The sequence below is a fragment of the Eptesicus fuscus genome, chromosome 23 (genome assembly GCF_027574615.1).
Source record: "Eptesicus fuscus isolate TK198812 chromosome 23, DD_ASM_mEF_20220401, whole genome shotgun sequence".
NCBI lineage: Eukaryota > Metazoa > Chordata > Mammalia > Chiroptera > Vespertilionidae > Eptesicus > Eptesicus fuscus.
In genome coordinates, this window is record NC_072495.1 from 3,803,694 (window position 1) to 3,825,365 (window position 21,672).

The window sequence follows — 21,672 nt, forward strand, 5'->3', positions numbered from 1 at the left end:
TTATAGCTAGGTCTGTCTCTCCGGCCCCAAGCGGGAAGGCCAAAGAGACCCAGGGGCGATACCTTCTGCTCAATTAGGTCATCTCTCTGAAATATATCTGTTGCAACCCAGCCCTCCTCCTCAGGGCACCTCACCTTGGTAAAAGTAGTAACAAGGAGAGCTGCTCAGGGGTGTGAAGTCTGAGGTGGGTTCCTGATGGCTGGACTCGGTACTAATGGTTCCCTCTCCAAGACTGCCATCTGCTAACTCCGAGTCATCACAAGCCTCTGGACAACCCTTCGGGTCAGGCTCCGGTTCAGATACTGCTTCCTCTTCTTCTACCAGCGGGAGACCAAGAGGACGAGATGAGCCCAGAGAACAAACTTCGGTGGTTTCTTCATCAAAAGCAGGCAGGTACTCTAGCACTCCCTGTTGGGACAAATTCTAGGTCAACAGAAAGTACACCTTGCAAAGGTAGGCATAGGAACCAAGTTCTCTGGATGTTTAACTTAGTGACACATTCACTGATGTAACTAACACTCCTGGGGAAAGAACTAATAAGCATCCAGAAAGACTCACAGTTTCTTCATCGAAGAAAGTTTGGATCTCACACAGTGCCTACCAGCTGAACAGCAGGACTTGAGGAATGGCAGCCATTTAGTCTAGAACAGGGACACACTAACCTTCCTGGGTTGAAAAATAGACTCCTTCGCCAAGGGAGCCATCAGCACCAGTTGTTCCAGAGCAGCCACAACACCAGGGACCTCCCCTCTGCTTTCAGCCAATCCTGACAGAGCCTCTTCCCGAGTCTAGATCACCAGAGAGAAGACAGGAGAAAGCTCAGTTTCCAGAAACAAACTTAAGCTTAAGGGCAAGGGCTTTCAATGGCCTCTCTCAATAGGAATAAAAGTTAAAAGGCAGCCTCGCTGGTTTGGCTCAGTGGATAGAGCATTGGACTGCAGACTGGAAGGTCCCAGGTTCGATTCCAGTAAAGGGCACATGCTCGGGTTGCAGGCTTGATCTCCAGTAGGAGGCGTGTAGGAGATGGCCGATCAATGATTCTCTCTTATCATTGACATTTCTCTCTCTCTCTCTTCCTCTGAAATCAATAAAAGTATGTGTGTATTTATATATATAAAGGCAACAAGACCTACGCTGGCCAGGTAGCCCAGTTGGTTAGAGTGTAGTCCCAATATGCCAAGATTGTGGGTTTGATCCCCAGTCAGGGCACACACAAGTAACCAATGAATGCATAAATAAGTGGAACAACAAATCGATGTTCCTCTCTCTCTCTAAAAAAACAAACAAAAATAACCACAATAAATTAATAGCCCATGTGTGGCTCAGTGGTCAAATGTCAACCTATGTAAACCAGTAGGTCTTGATTCCAGGTAAGGGCACATGCCCGGGTTGCAGGTTCGATCCCCAGTAGGGGTGCATGCAGGAGGCAGCCGATCAATGATTCTCTCTCATCACTGATGTTTCTATCTCTCTCTTCTTCCTCTTCCTTCCTCTCTGAAGGCAATAAAAATACATTTAAAAAGTTAATAAATAAAAAAATAAAGCAATGAATGTATAAATAAGTGGAACAACAAATCAATGTTTCTCTCTCCCCCCTTCTCTCTCTAAAAATCACTTAAAAAAATGTTAAAGGCAATAAGACCCAATGGGAAGAGTTTAAGTACTTAAAACCCTGATCTTTAAGGGAAACAAAGCCAAAAGCACCTGGTACTCAAACAGGATGGTATTCTGCTTAGAGTCTCTGACAATGAAAACACTACACAAAAGCTTCCTGAACAGACAAGAACACAATACTAGTGTTTACAAACACTGCTGAGAGTCCCAGCATAGGAGGCAAGCAGGGGTTGGCCAACCGCTACCTCAGTTTAGACAGCTCTACTTCTATGTACCCTTTTCTTTACCTGAAATGAATACAGACAAACGCTCTGTCCTGTAGAAAGTAAAAATTAAGTACATAGGATCCTGCCCAAGGAGGACTTAGAAGTCAGAGACAGAAATTTAAATACCAGATTCACCTCTTATTAGTCAGGTATCTTCAAACAAATTACCTAATCCATGATTCCATTTCTTCATCTGGGAAATAGGATAGTTGTGTCTATCATGCCAGAATATGAAGCTTAAGTAAGATAACTTCTTTTTTTTTTTAAATATATTTTATTGATTTTTTTACAGAGAGGAAGAGAGAGGGATAGAGAGTCAGAAACATCGATGAGAGAGAAACATCGATCAGCTGCCTCCTGCACACCCCCTACTGGGGATGTGCCCGCAACCAAGGTACATGCCCTTGACCGGAATCGAACCCGGGACCCTTGAGTCCGCAGGCCGACGCTCTATCCACTGAGCCAAACCGGTCTCGGCATGAGATAACTTCTTTTTTAATCCTCACCTGAGTATATGTTTTTAATTGATTTTTAGGGAGCGAGAAAAAAAATCAATTGGTTGCCTCCCATATGCTCCCCAACCAGGGATCGAACTCACAATCTAGGTAAGTGCCCTGACCAGGAATTGAACAAGCAATCTCTGTGGTCCACGGGATGATGCTCCAACCTAGCCACCAGGTCAGTGCTGAGCTAAATTTAAGTACAGTACCTACTGCATCAATCTCTCAGGGTGTAGCCCAACAACCAGTGATTCTGATGCTTGTCACAGCTTCCTGTTGCAGCCCTAGCTGGTTTGGCTCAGTGGAAAGAGCATCAGCCTGGGGACTGAAGGGTCCCAAGTTTGACTCCTCAAGGGCACTTGTCTAGGTTGCTGGCTCGAACCCCAGTAGGGGGAGTGCATGAGGCAGCCAATAAATAATTCTCTCTCATCACTGATGATTCTATATCTCCCTTCCTCTCTGAAACCAATAAAAATATATTAAAAAGAAAAAAAGAATCCCTGTTACAGAGGATACAAGACATAGGAAATTATTTGGGTAATTTCCTTGCTGCTCCAAAATCCTCAGCAGATATTGCTAGGGCCTGCTGGATAGGTCATAATACTTTCTCCATAAGGTCCCTCAAATAAAACATCTCTAAAAATAAATCCAAGTGTTTTTCTAGAATACAAAAAGCATACCTGGTTAACTAACTAACATAGCTAACCTCAACGAATTCCAGTGTCTCAAGGTCATTATTACATGTTCCTTTCCGCTGCAGAGTGCTTAAAATCCACTTTGCCCTTCCCTTCCAGAGCAAATCAGCCTTTTTAATCATTTCCTGCTTATTATCTTAAATATGGGGCTGAAGTAGCTTACGCCTGCCATCCAGTCAGTTTCCAGGGCACATCTCACCTTGAGCTCCTGGATGGCTGCCTCAATAAAACAGGACTCGGGACTGTGCTTCTCCTCTGCCAGCTGCTGTTCCAGCGCCACTTTCTCCTCCTGGACTACCCGGTGCAGCACCTGCTCCTTAGAGGCCAGCAGCAACTTGGAGTACTGGCTGTGCTGTTCGTCTACAAGAGAGCCAGCAAGGTCACAAATATACAACACTCAAAGCTCACAACCATGTGGCTACACAGAAACTTTCACACACATCTGTTTTCTAAGGTGAAGTAATTTAGCATAATTTCCTAAAAATCCTATCTAATAAAGAGGGAATATGCAAATTGACTGTCACACTGTCACAAAGATGGCAGCACCCAGTCCTCTCAGCCCCTCAGGGGGTGTGGGGGGTTGGCAGCCGTGCAGTGAGGCTGGACCCACCATCAGCCCCCCAGTCGCCCAGGGCCACCCCTAGGTGCAGGCAAGCCTTGGATGGCAGCTGCCCAGCCGATGCCCGAGGCACAGGCAAGCCTTGGATGTCAGCTGCCCAGCCGCCTAGGGTCAGCCTGAGGCGCACGCAAGCCTCGGATGTCGGCTGCCCAGCCAATGCCCAAGGCGCAAGCAAGCCTCAGATGGTGGCTGCCCGAGGCTCAGGTTACCAGGGCCAGCCGAAGACTTGTGCTATTGGCAGTGGCAGCAGCAGAGGTGTGATGGGGGTGTCGCCTTCCCCTGATCGCCAGGTCACCTCCCGCCCCTGAGGGCCCCTGGTCTGTGAGAGGTGGCCGGCCAGGCCAAGGGACCCCCTCCAGTGCATGAATTTTCATGCACTGTGCCTCTAGTAATTTAATAATGACTTTAATATAAGGTTTATAACTCTGACCTCATCATATGAGAAATCTTTCCTAAGAAATTCAAAGATGCAGTAAAAAATTTAGTCAATTCAAAGAGAATTTTGCAGACAGTACATGGGGAAAAAAGATGCCAGACCAGAATAAAACTTTTGGTGGTACCGCTGGGTAAAAGGATTATGAATGATTTATTGCCTTTACTTCTCCAAATTTTCAGTACTTTTTAAAAAAATATATTTTTATTGATTTTACCGAAAGGAATGGAGAAAGAGTTAGAAACATCAATCAGCTGCCTCCTGCACATCCCCTACTGGGGATCAAGCCCGAAACCAAAGTACATGCCCTTGTCCAAAATCGAACCCAGGACCCTTCAATCTGAGGGGTCCACTGAGCCAAACAGGTTAGGGCTTTATTTTCAGTACTTTTTAAAAAGTTTAAAACCATGTTACCTTTTGAGAAACTTAAAATGCCCTATGTTTTTTCCCTTTCCATCCTAGTACCTGCCAAGAGAAAAACATTTACAAATTTGTGTATGTTGCCCTAACCAGTTTGGCTCAGTGGATAGAGCACTGACCTGCGAACTGAAGGGTCCCAGGTTCGATTCTGGTCAAGGGCATGTACTTTGGTTGTGGGCACATCCCTAGTAGGGGGTGTGCAGGAGGCAGCTGATCAATGTTTCTCTCTCATTGATGTTTCTAGTCTCTATCCCTCTCCCTTCCTCTCTGTAAAAAATCAATAAAACATATTTAAAAAAATATTTTGTGTATGTATCCTTCAAATATTTTATATACATTTATATACTCACTAAAGGCCCTGTGCATGAAAATTCATGCACTGGATGGGGGCTCCCTCAGCCCAGCCTGCCCCCTCTCACAGTCCAGGAGCCCTCAGGGGCGGGAGGCGATCCGGCGATCAGGGGAAGGCAATGCCCCCATCACACCTCTGCTGCTGCTACTGCCAGCAGAGCAAGCCTCAGCCGGCCCTGGTTACCTGAGCCTCAGACGGTGCTGGGTGGCTGGGCAGCCACCATCCAAGGCTTGCCTGTGCCTCGCGCCAGCCCTGGGCAGCTGAGGGGCTGAGGAGACTGGAGGACTCTGGAGGCAGGGGGGCGGCCCGAGCCTTGTTGTGCACCTGCCGCCCCGGAAGGGCTGAGGGGACTGGGCGCAGCCATCTTGTGGCTGTGGGTGCCGCCATCTTTGAGGGCATGGCATTCAATTAGCATATTCCCTCCTCCTTATTGGCTGTGGGTGCCACCATCTTTGAGGGCATGACATTCAATTAGCATATTCCCTCCTCCTTATTGGCTGTGGGCGCCGCCACCTTTGAGGGCGGGGCAGTCAATTAGCATATTCCCTCTTTTTTTTTTTTTAATATTCCCTCTTTATTAGATAGGCTGTTCAGCCCTGGCCAGTGTGGCTCAATTGGTTGAGCATCATCCCATGCACCAAGAAGTCACACCACTTGGATTCCCAGTCAGGGCACATGCCTGGGTTGCAGGCTCAATCCCCAGTAGGGGGCATGTGGGAGGTAGCCTATGGAGGTTTCTCTCTCTCGTTGATGTTTCTCTCCAGCACCCTTTCTCCCTCTAAAAAAACCAAAAATCAACACATGCACACCCATATTCATAAAAAATAAATATTTCCAAAAATGATAAACTATACATTTTGTTTTACAGGTTTTCATTAAATGTCTTAAAATTTTCAAAATATTTTCCCCAAAATATTAACACAGAGATCTATCCCATTTTTACCTTCTGTATAGTGTTCCAGAGTATTATATATCCTGGCAAGTTCCTTGTGGAACATTTAGGTTATTGCCAATTTGGTTACAAAATAAATCCTTTCTTTAAGAAATAATAAGTTATTTCTTTATGATATTCGAGTATAAATGCTGGATTTAGGGTTGTGCATATTTTAAATACTACTGAATCCCTATCGCTGAAGGCTATTATTGATTTATACTTGTACCAATAATAAGAATACCCCTGCCAGTAACTGGTGTTGCCAATATCTTTTTTTTTTAAAATCACCCTAATAGGCATTTTGATTTGCATGACTCTTAGCTAAGTTAAACCTCTGTAGATATTTGGAGGTTATTCCAATACCATTTTCTGGGAAAAGTCTGGTCATATACCCAGCACATTCTTCTACTAGGTTGTTAATCTACTTTACAGAACACCTATCTGTTCTGGATCTCAATCTCTAGCTTTAAATGTATAAATTTTCCTCTTGTCTATTTATCACCTGTTGACTTTCAGGAGTCTTTTCAGATTACAAACTTACTAATCTTTTCTTTTTTATTAACTTTATTTGGGTAACACTGGTTAATAACATTATATAAATTTCAGGCATCCTATCTAATAAAAGAGTAATATGCAAATTGACCATCACTCCAACACACAGGATGGCTGCCCCCATGTGGACATAAGATGGCCGCCACAAGATGGCCAGCAAGGGAGGGCAGTTGGGGGCGATCAGGCCTGCAAGGGAGGGCAGTTGGGAGGGACCAGGCCTGCAGGGGAGGGCAGTTAGGGGTGACCAGGCCGGCAGAGGAGGGAAGTTGGGGGCAACTGGGCCTGCAGGGAAGGGCAGTTGGGGGGGGACCCAGGCCTGCAGAGGAGAGCAGTTGGGGGGGACCAGGCCTGCAGGGGAGGGCAGTTAGGGGCGACCAGGCCTGCAGGAGAGGGCAGTTAGGGGCAAATAGGCTGGCAGGGGAGCAGTTAGGCATCAAACAGGCTGGCAGAGGAGTGGTTAGGGGGTGATCAGGCTGGTAGGCAGAAGCGGTTAGGGGAAATCAGGAAGGCAGGCAGGCGAGCAGTTGGGAGCCAGCAGTCTGGATTGTGAGAGGGATCCCAGATTGGAGAGGGTGCAGGCTGGGCTGAGGGACACACACCCCCTGTGCACGAATTTCGTGCACCGGGCCTCTAGTACATTATAATATAATTTGACATCTGTATACTTTATTGTGTGATCACCACTTGAAGTCTAGTCTGTCACCATAGTTGACCCTGTTCACCCACTTCTCCCTCCCCCATCCCTCAATCTTTTCTTTTATAGCATCTATGGTTTCAGCCTGATTCAAAAATCCATATATACCTTAAGATTTATAAAGATATTGTCCTATATTTTCTTTTAAAGGTTCTGGATGTTTACATTTCGTTCTTCAATCCATTAGGAATTGATTTTATGAATGGTATGAGATAGAGATTTACTTTTATCCTTTTTTCCCCCCTTAATCCTCACCTGAGGATATTTCTCCATTGATTTGAGGGAGTGCAAAGGAGGGAGGAGAGGAGAGAAAAAAACATTGATGTGAGATTGGTTGCCTCCTACATGCGCCCGACCAGGGCTAAGGATCAAGCCTGCAACTGAGGAACTTGCTCTTGACCGTGCACTGAAACCAAGACCCTCGGACCACGGGCCAATGCTCTAGCCCCTAAGCCAAACCAGCCAGGGCTACTTTTATCCTTTTTTCCATAAAAGGAGTCAACTGTTTCAATACCGTTTTATTGAGAAAGCTCTTTAGCCCAAAACTGAAATGCCATTTTAATGTTCATTTCTACAGGGAATATAACCCCTTAGACATCACACTCTATTATACTCTAATTGCCTGCCTTCCAGTCTGTCTTTTCTCTCAGACTGGGTCCCTTGATAACAGGTACCAAGAATGGCTAATCTGAATCCCCAAGACTGGGCACAGTGCCAGATACTATTCAACAAAGCCTTGCAAAATAAGAATTAAAGTACATATAACTGAACCAAACTTGAAACCAAAAGTTACGCCACTCTCTGCAAATGCCACCCTAACCTACTAGAATCCTATGACTAATCTGGAAATGCTAGAAATTATATACCCAAAGGCTAAATTCTGGACAGCAGAAAGATATTCACTAGCCTTAAAGAATGTACCCAGATTTATTTGCCCCCAAAATTAACCGAACTCACCTCCTAGATGAATAGGATGGTCTACATTCATCCATTTGGATTTGGGCAAGGCCACCAACACACCTTTCTCCCTCTTCATCAGCTGCATCGTAATGGTATCACCAACAACATACTGACGAGACTCTGTGGCAACAACACTGTAATATGGACATTCAGATGTAGCAGGGCAAGGAGTTAGCAAACTGGGGTATAATCTAGTAAATATCTCCATCTCACCTCTTGAGATCCTTCTTATGCACAGAACTGTAACAGATGGGACATTTACTCCAGGTCTTCTCACTCAGTGAAAGATAATGCAGGATGCATGCCCAGCAGAAGATGTGTCCACAACGGGTTATCTTGGCTGCAGTGGGTGGATATAGGCATATTGGGCAAGATGGCACTTCATGGCTACAAATACGCTGAAACAAAATGCCACCACAAGTTACAGAAGTCGCACTGCTTTCAGGACTGACTAGGGATTATCAAAATTAAAGCCTCTCCTCTCCCATCCCCATACATCTCTATTCAACACACCTTCATAACATTGTAACATCCTATTTAATAAAAGAGTAATATGCAAATTGACCATCACTCCAACACACAAGATGGCTGCCCCATGTGGACACAAGTTGGCCACCACAAGATGGACCAGGCCTGCAAGGAAGGGCAGTTGGGAAGGACCAGGCCTGCAAGGGAGGGCAGCTGAGGGCGATCAAGCCTGCAGGGAAGGGCAGTTGGGGGGGACCCAGGCCTGCAGGAGAGAGCAGTTAGGCATCAATCAGGCTGGCAAGGGAGTGGTGAGGGGGTGATCAGGCTGGCAGGCAGAAGCAGTTAGGGGCAATCAGGAAGGCAGGCCAGGTGAGTGGTTGGGAGCCAGCAGTCCTGGATTGTGAGAGGGATGTCCGGCTGTCTGTTTAGGCCCAGTAGGATCGGGCCTAAACGGGCAGCTGGACACCCCTCGAGGGGTCCCAGATTGGAGAGGGTGTAGGCTGGGCTGAGGGACACACAACCCCGTGCACAAATTTCATGTACCAGGCGGGCCTCTAGTTATATATATAAAGAGCTAGGTGGCGTCACGACCAAACGGGCGACCAGTCACCATGAAGTGCATGGAGCACCTCTCGGTCTCTCCTCTCCCCCAGCCCCTGAGCTGCTCACCAAGAGGGGGGCTGGCGGTGGGGCGGGACTGGGGACCACTGAGCAGCGGTGGCAGGCTGCTTCGTGGGGTGGCTGTGAGCTTAGCAAAGCAGTCACCCAGGAGACAGCGAGTTTCTAGAAGCAGTCCCAGGGCGGGGGAACCTCGTGGAGCAGTTGAGGGGCCATGAGCATCGCGGAGCGTCCCGGGGCAGGGAGCTTCACGTAGCATCACAGGGCGGCAGAGACCCTGCGACGGAGGCCAGGCTAGGCCTAGGGACCCTAACAATTTCGTGCGTGCTGGGCCTCTAATTTAATATAATAAAACAACTACCTAACAGGTATCTTGGGGGTTCTATAGCAAAGGGGGGAAAATGACAGAAATCAATATATGATCCCATTTACAAAAACAAACAAAAAAAGATTTATAGGTATATGTCCATACATAAAGGCACAAAAAGGGCTTAGAAGTAGCAGTCATTTCCAATAGAAGAGTCAATGAGACTTTCATTTTATATGAATCTCTATTTTTTTAAACCAGTGCTTATAAAACAATTTTCACAGGCCTCATGTCATTCTCAGATGACTTTATGAATTTTCACAGTAATGGGAGTCCAGGCTTTGGGACCTACCATTCTGAAAGGTATTTTACATCATAAAACATAGGAGCAGCAAGGGGATACCCAGAGCTCATTTCAATAGAAAACATGTAGCAGTGGCTTGGACAGAAGTACATCTGTGTGGCTCATTCACTAGCCACAAGGCTGAGGCCTGATTTGATATTGATTACTACAAATGGCTACCAATGAAGCAATGTCCATGTAATGAGTCTCCTCTGGGTCAGGACGGTAACCAGAGCTCCCTCACGTTAGGTAGTAGATAAGACTGCTTTTATACCTTCAGCTCAGAGCCCTCCAACTCGCCAGTCTTGCAAGTCAGTTCCCATCAGAAAGCACAAAATGAACTCCAGGAGAAACCAGACCTGATCTCTGGGAAATGTCTACAGTAATGCCAACAGAAAAGGTATCAGCAGTGGACCCAGCCAACAGCTGCTGTGCCACCACAGACCCAGTCCCTTTCTTTAGTTCTCTCCCCCACTAACAGCTTATAAGCTAAGGTGAGCTACTTACCACTTGTTCCACAAAGTCCCAATTGACTAAGGTATCAGGATCAGCAAAATGAACTGTGTAGTCTTGGTCTTCAGACACCACAAACTGGCAGCTAGAAATAGGAAGGAAGGCAAGGAAAAGGCAGACTGTCAGAATTCACCAACAAGCCCTCAGCAGAAATTCAGCTCCTCACTTAGAAATCAAATGCATGCCATTAGCAGCCATGGTTTGTGAAGCACTGAACTCAGTTCTGAGCCCTGGCTCTCTGGAGGGAATCCAAAGACTCAGCAGGTAGGAGTCTAAATCCATGAGCTGTTTTTTCCTGCTTCCAAGCTCAGCCACACTGCCTATTAGCCTCCCTTGAGCTAAAACTAACCCGTACTGTGACTCCATCAACCAGCAGGAAGCCAGATTTGCTCCCTCACCCCCAGAAAGCCAGGGATAACTAATCTTCCATGCAGTAGAAAAGGCTGTTCTCACTCAATCACCTGAGTACCTATTTATGTAAAGCACTAAATAGCGACTTCAGTCTAGGTCGGAGGTTAAAGCTTACATTAGAACACCACACAAAAAGAGAAAGGGAATCAGTATTTCAGCAAATGTATGCCAACCACTCAAACTGGTCATTCAACTCTCCCTTACATAAAGTCTACTCCTTTACAGAAAAGCTAAATCTCAAAATACTTAGGTAAATTACCCAAGATCAAGGGCCAAAACAAGATTCAAATCTGGGTTCAATTCCAAAGCAAACATTTTTACAAAGTCATCATGATATTAACACACTATTTAATTTTAGCATTTACTTATTCACTGACTTTTAAGCACCAAGAGCACTCACTTGGAAAATGGGTTTTTTTAACACTAGCCAGAAGAAGAAAAAGAAAATAGGGAAAAGAAGAAACTAGAAACACCAATCAGAAAGGATATATGCACCCCTATGTTCATAGCAGCACAATTTACAATAGCTAAGATTTGGAAACAGCCTAGGTGCCCATCAGCAGATGACTGGATCAGAAAACTATGGTACATCTACACAATGGAATACTATGCTGCCATAAAAAATTTGCAGCAACCTGGATGGAATTGGAGAACATTATGCTAAGTGAAATAAGCCAGTCAATGAAAGAAAAATACCATATGATCTCACTCATTTATGGATAATAAGGAACATTATAAACTGATGAACAAAAAGATAGATACAGAGACAGTAAAGCATCAAATTATAGCAGGAAGGTTAGGGAGAGGTAGGGGAGATAAGAGATCAACCGAAGGATTTGTATGCATACATATAAGCATAACCAATGGACGCAAAACTCTGGGGGGTGAGGGCATGTATGGGAGTGTGGGGGGGGGGGCAATGGTAAGATATGTACACACATAATACCTTAATAAATAAAAAAAGAAGAAGAGAAAGAAAAAGAAAAGAAGAAAAAAAGAAAAAGAACCAGATCCAAGGAGAAACCAAGATGGCGACACAGGTAAACACCTGACATTGCTGCCTCACACAACCACTTCAAAACTACAACAAAAAGACAAAACAGACATCATCCAGAACCATGGGAAGGCTGGCTGAGTGGGAATTCTACAACTAGAAGGAAAGAGAAAAGCACACTGAGACTCAGAGGAGATGTGGAAGTAAAGTGCAGAAGGGAGCACCCATATGATTGACAGCTGATTTCTCAACAGAAACTATGCAGGCCAGATGGGAGTGGCAAGAAATATTCAAAGTGATGAATAGCAAGAACCTACAACCAAGATTACTCTACCCAGCCAAGCTGACATTCAGAATTGAAGGGCAGCTAAAGAGCTTCACAGATAAGAAAAAGCTAAAGTAGCCGAAACCGGTTTGGCTCAGTGGATAGAGCGTCGGCCTGCGGACTGAAAGGTCCCAGGTTCGATTCCGGTCAAGGGCATGTACCTTGGTTGCGGGCACATCCCCAGTAGGGGGTGTGCAAGAGGCAGCTGATCGATGTTTCTCTATCATCGATGTTTCTAACTCTCTATCCCTCTCTCTTCCACTCTGTAATAAAATTAATAAAAAAAAAAGAAGAAAAAGCTAAAGTAGTTCATCACCGCCAAACCAGTATTATATGAAATGCTGAAAGGTATTCTCTAAGAAGAGGAAGAAGAAGAAAAAGGTAACGATAAAAATTATGAACAACAAATACATATCTATAAACAAGTGAATCTAAAAATCAAGTGAATAAAAAATCTGATGAACAGAATAAACTGGTGAATATAATAGAATCAGGGGAATAGAAAGGGAATGGACTGACAATTCTCGGGGGGAAAGGGGTGTGGGGGGTTCGGGAAGGGACTGGACAAAAATCGTACACCTATGGATGAGGACAGTGGGGGGAGGGGTAAGGGGAGGGAAAGGTGTGAGAACCGCGTAGAGGGGAGCTATGGGGGGAAAAAAGAGGAACAATTGTAATAATCTGAGCAATAAAGATTTATTTTTTTTAAATAAACTCATTTAAAAATTGGAGAAAAATAAAGAACCAGATCCACTCCCTTTCTGCCTCTCCCCCACAAGTTTAAAAGAAGTTTCTTCTCAACACAACTGCCCAGAGGCTCAAATTCACTTCTCTCCTACGGGTAGCCATACTCACTTGGCCTGTAAAAACAGCTCCTTGTTAAAAGGCTTATGCCCCCACTTGTTCCTTCTTCCCCAGCTGCCATGCCCACTGCTTTCAAAGTGACCTGCCTGGCCACGTGGCTCAAAAGTGAAATTCAGCAAGTGGTTCAGGTTGATTTTCTTTGGACCAGAGAACTGGGCAGGGCTAAACTCTGCCCGTTGAGCCTCTGCTACCTAGAGAGAATGAAATGAATCAGAGTATTTTTATTAGAAAGATACCAATTTACAGCAGAAACCAGCACAACCCCTCTTTCTATGACTTAAACCAGTGGTCGGCAAACTCATTAGTCAATAGAGCCCAATATCAACAGTACAACGATTGAAATTTCTTTTTTTTTTTTTTAAATATATTTTATTGATTTTTTTACAGAGAGGAAGAGAGAGGGATAGAGAGTTAGAAACATCGATGATAGAGAAACATCGATCAGCTGCCTCCTGCACAACCCCCACCGGGAATGTGCCCGCAACCAAGGTACATGCCCTTGACCGGAATCGAACCTGGGACCTTTCGGTCCGCAGGCCGACGCTCTATCCACTGAGCCAAACCGGTTTCGGCGAAATTTCTTTTGAGAGCCAAATTTTTTAAACTTAAACTTCTTCTAATGCCACTTCTTCAAAATAGACTCGCCCAGGCCGTGGTATTTTGTGGAAGAGCCACACTCAAGGGGCCAAAGAGCCGCATGTGACTTGTGAGCTGCAGTTTGCCGACTACGGACTTAAACAAAACATGGGCTTAAAGTACACAATCTTTCTAGGAGGTGGTAATGCAAAAGTCTACCCAAGATTTAGATAGAAGTGGAGGGGAAAAAAGAGCCTTTAACATGCAATTACTTAGACTGTTTAGTCTGTCCTGCTAAGTGGCAATTAACCATTAAATGACAAAATGAACTCCTCTAGTTATCTTGAAGCACAAAGATTATTGGATTAATCTTTTGACAGTCCATAGGACTCCTACATCTTCACTCTTGTTAGTTACTTGTTCTCTAGTTTGTTTCTGACAAAATCAAAGTCTGTGGAACTACACTCTGGAAGCGGCTAGCAGGCAGCTGTTAATTGCCAGAGGCTTCAGGATCCTGCCAGAGACCTCCTACCTAAGACACACACTGCTATTTATGGTTAATTAAAACTGACAGAATTAACCCTAGCTGGCTTGGCTCAGTGGGTAGAGCGTCGGCCTGCGGACTGAAGGGTCCCAGGTTCGATCCGGTCAATGGCACATGCCTGGGGTGTGGGCTCGATCCCTACTGTGGGACGTGCAGGATGCAGCCGATCAATGATTCTCTCTCATCATTGATGTTTCTCTCTCTCCCCCCCTCTCTGAAATCAATAAAAAATTTTAAAAACTGACAGAAAGGGTAGGCAGACTAGCTCTGTCTAGAAATAAACCCAATCAGCAGACTCAGAAATGGTTTAGATAGGGGCAAGAAGCAACATAAGAAATACCACTGCACACAAAGATGGAAGAAATCTGCTGTAAGTCAGCTAGTTCATTTTCCCCCCATTTAATGTCATAAGTAGTTTACCATGTCACTATTACTGTGCATCACTTTAAAGGGCTATATGTCATTATATAAAGGGCTATATAATCCCCTAGTGTAGGACACAGATTGCACATAGCTTTTCCACCGTGAACACAATAATGCAATAAACACACTTATGGATAGACCTTCATGCACAAATATTTGGGTACCTGCAATTATTTATTTTGAATGTATAGTAGGAATTACTGAGTCAAAGAAAATACAAACTTAAGGTTTTTGCTGCTTAATCAAATTTGGAGTTTAGTTATCAGCATTTGCACATATAATAAAGAATCTGAAGAGTATAAAAGGGCAAAAGATACCTTCTACTTCAGAGGCATTCTGTGCATATATTCTATGTATACAGAATCATAATATATGACCTTTATGATTAAACTAGAGGCCCAGTGCACAAGATTCGTGCACGGGGTGGAGAGGTGTCCCTCAGCCCAGCCTGTACCCTCTCTAATCTGGGATCCCTCTCACAATCCAGGACTGTTGGCTCCCAACTGCTCGCCCGCCTGCCTGCCTGCTTGCCCCTAACCGCTTCTACCTGCAAGCCTGATCACCCCCTAACCACTCCCCTGCCAACCTGATCGACGCCTAACTGCTCCCCTGCCGGCCCGATTGCCCCTAACTGCCCTCCCTTGCAGCCTGGTCGCCCCTAACTGCCCTCCCCCTACCAGTCTGGTTGCCTACAACTGCCCTCCCCTGCAGGCCTGGTCGCCCCTAACTGCCCTCCCCTGCTGGCCTGGTCGCACCCAACTGCCCTCCCCTGCACGTCTGGTCCCCCCCAAGTGCCCTCCCCTGCAGATCTGGTCCCTCTCAACTGCCCCCCCTTGCAGGCCTGATTCCCCCCCAATTGCCCTCCCCTGCTGGCCCAGTCACCCTAACTGCCCACCCTTGCCAGCCTCGTCGCCCCCAACTGCCCTCCTGTGCAGGCCTGGTTGCCCTTAACTGTCCTCCCCTACAGGCCTGGTCGCCCCCAACTGTCCTCCCCTACTGGCCCGTCACCCCTAACTTCCCTCCCTTGCCAGTCTGGTCACCCTGGTCATCCCCAACTGCCCTCCCCTGCAGGCCTGGGTTCCCCCCAACTGTCCTCCCCTGTAGGCCTGGTCCCCCCCCCGCCAACTCGTCTCCCCTGTGGGCCTGAGCCCCCCCCCCCAACTGCCCTCCCCTACTGGCCCAGTCACCCCTAACTGCCCTCCCTTGCTGGCCTGGTTGCCCCTAAATGCCCTCCTCTGCAGGCCTGGTCACCCCCAACTGCCCTCCCTTGCAGGCCTGGTCCCTCCCAACTGCCCTCCCCTGCTGGCCTGATCGTCCACAACTGCCCTCCCCTGCTGGCCCTCTTGTGGCGGCCCTCTTGTGTGTTGGAGTGATGGTCAACTTGCATATTACCTCTTTATTATATAGGATTATATAGGACACAGCGACATACCATATGTTAGACATTGTTTATGTAACTCACCGCAGGAAGCCCAAGATTTCCATCATCCCATCTCTCATCCCTTAGATTCGCATTTCCATAGGGCTCTGCTAACTGCTAACCAGGTTTTCTACCTCCAATACCCAAACTCAAAATTTCCTATATCTCAACCTTGTATCTTCACCTTGTTATCCTAACTGGCCCACTGTCCCTCTCCCCAATATAGCCCATCATAATTCCTAATTATCCTTCCAACATGCTGACTTAACCTCAGTTCCTTAACCTCTTCCTCTCCTCCAATCAGCTTGCCCTCTACCCATCCCATGGGCATACTATCTAGGGCTGTGCTACCCTGGATATGGCTGCTGACTACTTCAAATGTGATCAGTGCCATGCCATATTGTGAAATAGCATTTCAGACATATTGGGTATTTAAATAGCATTTCTTTTTTTTTTCTTCTTTTTTTTCTCTTTTTTTTTAAATTTCTTTATTGATTAAGGTATCACATATTTGTCCTCGTCCCCCCATTCCCATCCCACCCCCCTCCCCACAGATGCCCCCACCCCCCTGTTGTCCTTAACCGCCGGTTAGGCTCATATGCCTGCACACAAGTCCTTTGGTTGATCTCCCCCTTTACCCCCACCCTTCCCTACCCTCCCCCCTAAATAGCATTTCTTTACTTTTGTAATGTGGCAACTAGAAAATTTAAATTACACATGTGGCTTGCATTTTATCGACAGCACTGCTCTACCGTCTAGATCATGCTGGTATAAACTACCAGCCGCTTCGATCCTACATCCAACCAGTAACTCATTCCTGTCCCAGCCTGTTCCATTTAGTCCTAACTCCAACAATTCTTCACCCCCACTGGCATCTTCAAGCCAGTGATCCAACCCCTAAAAACCTTCTTTCCTTATTTGCCTTAGATCCTATGGTCCAGTGCCTCCTTCTCATCAGTTGTACTCACCCAGCAAAAACCTTCCCCGGATTAACCCAACTCTCCGCCTATTCCACACCAGCACCAGAGCAGTGAAAGTAAACATGGCTACAGCACACAACCACATCACACTGACCAGCCTCACTAAAGTAAATGCTTATGCTGCCTAGCAGTCATACTACAATTAAACTTCTGTACTCCATTAATTCCCCCAGTCACCCAAACAATTCTATTCCTATGGCTTCCAAACTTGCTCTCCCGGCTCATCTTATCCATTTCACGCAGACAATAAGAACAATCAGAAAAGAACTCCTGCACCCTCCTACCAGAACTCTGCCTTCCTCTCTTTACTGCGGATAAACTGGCGAAGCTCCTATCTAAGCCAATTCCTCTGTCTGTGCACCAGATCCCAGCTCCTCCGGAACTCAAGGACACTGTTCCAGCAGTGCTCCCCTCCCCTTCCCGTGCACCGAATGTTCCCTCTCTCCAGAACAATACTATCAGCAGAGATATGCTTTAAGTTCTCCAACCTTAAAGTACCTCTTGACCTCACATTCCCCTCAAGCTACTGCCTTACCTCTCTGCTCCCTTCAGAGCAAAGCCACCAGAAAGTACTGTCTGAACCTGCAATGTCTTCTTCCCACCTCCCATTCTGCCTAAATCAGGTCTTGTCATCACCATGCCACCAAAGCAGCTCAAGGCCAAAACCTGCCTTCACATTTTCAAATCTAATGGTCAATGTTCAGATTACTCAGCCTATCAGATCACAGAACAAAACTGATCACTTTCTACTAATGGCTTTCAATTCTCTTCCTCCCTTTTTGCTGATTCCTTATCCTTCTGACTTAGGGCTCAGTCCTTGAATCCATTCTTTTTGTTTTTTTGCAACATTCACTTCCTTTTACCTTACTTCTCTTCTAAAACCCCACAATAGCTTCCCATTTCTCTGAACAAAAGCCAAAGTCCTCAAGGGCCTATATAGTCTGACCCCTCTCTCTCATTATTTGGCTTCATTTCCAACTTCTCCACCCATGGTAACTACTTGCTTTACCTCACACACACCAAAAACAATACCACCTCTGCTCCCTTGCACTAGTTATTACTTCTGACTAAGACACTCTTCCTCAAATTGTATGGTGTGCTCCCTTGCTTCATTCAGGGCTCTAATCAAAATTCACCTCCTCAGAGCAGCTTTCTTCACGCACCTTCTAAAACTGTATTCCTTGTTACTCTCTATCCCTTTACCTCTCATCTACTTTTACTTTTTAAGTAGAGGCCCAGTGCACGAAATTCATGCACTGGTAGGGTCCCTAGCGACTGTGTACTCTCTTCCCTTCCCCTGGCCACCCGCCAGCGCTGGGACCCCCGTCCATTCTCCCGGCCGGCCCGCCCCCTGGTCGAACTCCTGGAAGAACTCTGGTCAAGGGGACAATTTGCATACTACGCTTTTATTATATAGGATTCAATAAGCACTTACTATAAGATTTACTATACAATGGTGTATTTAATGTCTCCCAAACTAGAATATAAGCTCCTGAAAGACAATGTTCTACTCAATGTTGTATTCCAGACTCCTATATGGTATGTGGTGCACAGCAGGCAAGGAGTAAATTTCTGTGAATAAATGAACTCTTCCGTGAGTGCATCCATTAAATCTGTCCTATTCTATAATGGTTGCATTGCATGGAACATTCAAACAGCAAGATAATTTATTTAACCAGTCCCTTGGTGATGACATTTGTTTCCTAAATTTTGCAACTATACAAAATGCTGCAGTGAATTCCCTTCTACATAAGTCTTTATGCCCTTACAGAAGGATAAATAGGAAACGCCTAAAATCAGAGTACCTATGACTAAAAATATGGAATTTTCCATTTTGCTAGACACTACAGGGCAAATATCATTAATTATTTAATGTCATTTCAATTTCATCACCTAAAGAGAACCTATAATTCAAGAGTGATAATAAAATGACTGTACAAATTAAGGTGCCCCAAATCTGCTATAATTTCTCACATTTCATGATTATGATATATTCTTCCTTTAAGGAAATTTTCATTATCTTCAAGGGGAAAAGGAGGTAAAATTCCAAACCTAGTTAATCCTCAACTACTCAAGACTGCTTTGTTTATTTACAATTCCACCTCTTGCTCTACACCCCTGCCCAACTACTTATGAACTGGAGGGGAGGGCGAAGAAACATTTTGGAAACCCCATACCTCATCTCGTCTTCCACCATTAAAAGAAGAGCTAAAGAGTTTGCTGCTGCCGCCGCCCTTTTGAGGAGGCATCTTATTAAAAGTTTTGCTTTTCTGTGAATTGGAGCGACGGGACTGGTTGCTAAAATTTTCATTTTTGGGGCAGTAAGGTTCACGTTTTCGATTATAACGCTTGGATCCACTTGAGTTCTTTCCATCTAAAAGCAAGAGACACAAAAGAATTAGTTGAGAAATTAGATATATACTTGGCCAATTACTCTTCACCTCCCAACAAAATTGTGTTTAAACGAAGATAAATGGGGGCTCTGACTATGAAACAGTCACTCTGTCTCATTACTTCACTGATGAACTCTTTTACATATATACACCAAATGCCCGATGCAAGAAATCTGTGCAAGAGTAGGCCTTCCTTCCCCCAGTTGCCAGCACCAGCTTCCCTCTGGCACCCAGGACCTGGGCTTTCCTCTTGAACCCAGGACTGGGCTTCACTCCAGCTGCCAGCAGGCACCCAGGACCTAGGCTTTCCTCGCAGCCCCGGCTTCATCCAGAAGGACGCCTGGCCTAATTAGCATATTACGCTTTTATTATTATAGACTAGAGGCCCAGTGCACGGATTCGTGCACAGGTGGGGTCCCTCAGCCTGGCCTGTGGGGAATGGGCCAAAACCAGCTCTCTGACATCCCCTGAGGGATCCCGGATTGCAAGAGGGTGGTTCTCGGGTGATGCACCCCAGAATTGGGCTCCCTCCTCTCTGGTTCCAGGTGCATCACTCAAGAACCGCAGCTGCCAAGTCACCGCAGCTCGGCAGCTCCTGTGTTGAGTGTCTGCCCCCTGGTGCTCATTGCACATCATAGCTACTGGTTGGATGGTTGCTTAGGCTTTTATATATAGAGACTAGGGGCCCAGTGCATGAAATTCGTGCACTGGGGTGTGGGGTCCCTCAGCCCAACCTGCCCCCTCTCACATACTGGGAGCCCTCAGGGGATGTCCTACTGACAGCTTAGCGGGCCTAAGCCACAGTCTGGCCTCCCTTTGTGGGAGGCAACCGGGCTGATCAGGGGAAGGCACCAGCCCCATCACCTCGCTGCTGCAGCCACTGCCAGTCACCACAGCCACCAAGGTGTTTTCATCAACACGGACTCCAGTCCCTTCACCAAGAAAAAATGACAACTTTCTTTAGGCATTTTCAAGATGTGTCTTTCATAGGATATGCATTTCTTTCTTTCTTTATTTTTTATCCTCACCTGAAGATATGTTTCCATTGACTTTTAGAGAATGTGGAAGAGAAAGGGAAAGACAGAGCAACATCAAAGTGAGAGGAACACTTTGATTGGTTGCCTCCTGCATGAGCCCTGATCTGGGCCCTGGCCAGGGAGGAGCCTGTAACCTAGGTACATGCCCTTGATCAGAATCAAACCCAGACACTGCTGTCAGCAGGCCGAGGCATTATCCACTGAGTCAAACCAGCTAGGGCAGGATATGACATTTCTTAGCCCTCCAGCAGCGGACCTTCGTTTTTTTCTCCAGAAGTGTGGTGGAAAAACCCTAGATCACCTTTTTGGATTCTTATTACCCAAGTTACTAAGAATATTACCAGTGGCATACAGGAAGCTTAGCCAATGGGCAGTCAGAAAAGGTGTTTTCTTCTATAGTTCACACCGATCTCGGGCTGGGCCCTGCCCAGGCCTAAAGCCTCTGGCTGAAGCTTTAGGCCTGGGCAAGGGCTCTCCAGCTCCCTCTGATCGCCGGCTCCACCCCTGCCCAGGCCAGCCCAGGCCGAAAGCCTCTGGGGCAGGAGCAGAGCCCCAGCTCCCTGCTATCGATCGCTGGGGGTCCGCTCCTGCTCCCTGCAATCGATTGCAGGAGCTGGGGGCTTTCGGCCTGGGACAGGAGCTGCGATCGATTGCAGGGGGTCCGCTCCTGCCCAGGCCTTACCTCACAGTGACCTGGGTGCCAGGATGTTCCTGGGACACAGGCATTGGGCGCCTATGTATGCAATTTAACCGCCATCTTTTTGGGGTTACTTTGCATAGTCACTCTGATTGGCTATGGGCGTGGCGAAGGTACAGTCAATTTACATGTTTGTCTATTATTAGGTAAGATAGTAGCCAGGCTACTTTAAAATTTTAAAAAATATATTTTGATTTTTTACAGAGAGGAAGAGAGAGGGCTAGAGAGTTAGAAACATCAATGAGAGAGAAACATCGATCACCTACTGGGGATGTGCCCACAACCAAGGTACATGCCCTTGACAAGAATCGAACCAGGGACCTTTCAGTCCACAGGCCGACACTCTATCCACTGAGCACACCGGTTAGGGCTACTTTAAACTCTTAAAAAAAAAAAAAGTTAAATGGGCCCTTCCATGAGCTCCAAGAATTATGGATTTGGACCAGAGCATTAGTGCTTTGGGTAAGACATCACATAGTAAGGTGTTTTTTTTTAATGATGAAACTTAAAATGTCCCTCCCTCAGGATGAATATGATATACCGTAGTTCAAACCACAGAGGGTCTCCCTTTACAGAGCTAACGACTGCTCTTGTAAAAGTCCATTCAGGCCGGGCTGGTGTGGCTTAGTGGTTGAGCATTGACCCATGAACCAGGAGGTCACCATTTGATTACCCGTCAGGACACATGCCAGGGTTTTGAGCTCGATCCCCAATAGTGGG

At 46.1% G+C, this 21,672-nt stretch overlaps 1 protein-coding gene across 2 annotated transcripts in view; it reads right to left on the reverse strand.

The window, feature by feature from the left end:
• RNF10 (ring finger protein 10) overlaps nt 1–21,672 on the reverse strand; it is a 38,718-nt gene that overhangs the window by 7,842 nt on the left and 9,204 nt on the right. For both annotated transcript variants that reach the window (XM_008142784.3, XM_054712824.1), the window contains exons 2-9: nt 19,003–19,199; nt 12,874–13,073; nt 10,283–10,373; nt 8,253–8,437; nt 8,037–8,173; nt 3,275–3,435; nt 663–788; nt 135–408 (exon numbers count right to left, since the gene is read on the reverse strand). In XM_008142784.3, the coding sequence (XP_008141006.2) occupies nt 135–408; nt 663–788; nt 3,275–3,435; nt 8,037–8,173; nt 8,253–8,437; nt 10,283–10,373; nt 12,874–13,073; nt 19,003–19,199 (1,371 nt within the window). The remainder of the gene's footprint in view (nt 1–134; nt 409–662; nt 789–3,274; nt 3,436–8,036; nt 8,174–8,252; nt 8,438–10,282; nt 10,374–12,873; nt 13,074–19,002; nt 19,200–21,672) is intronic.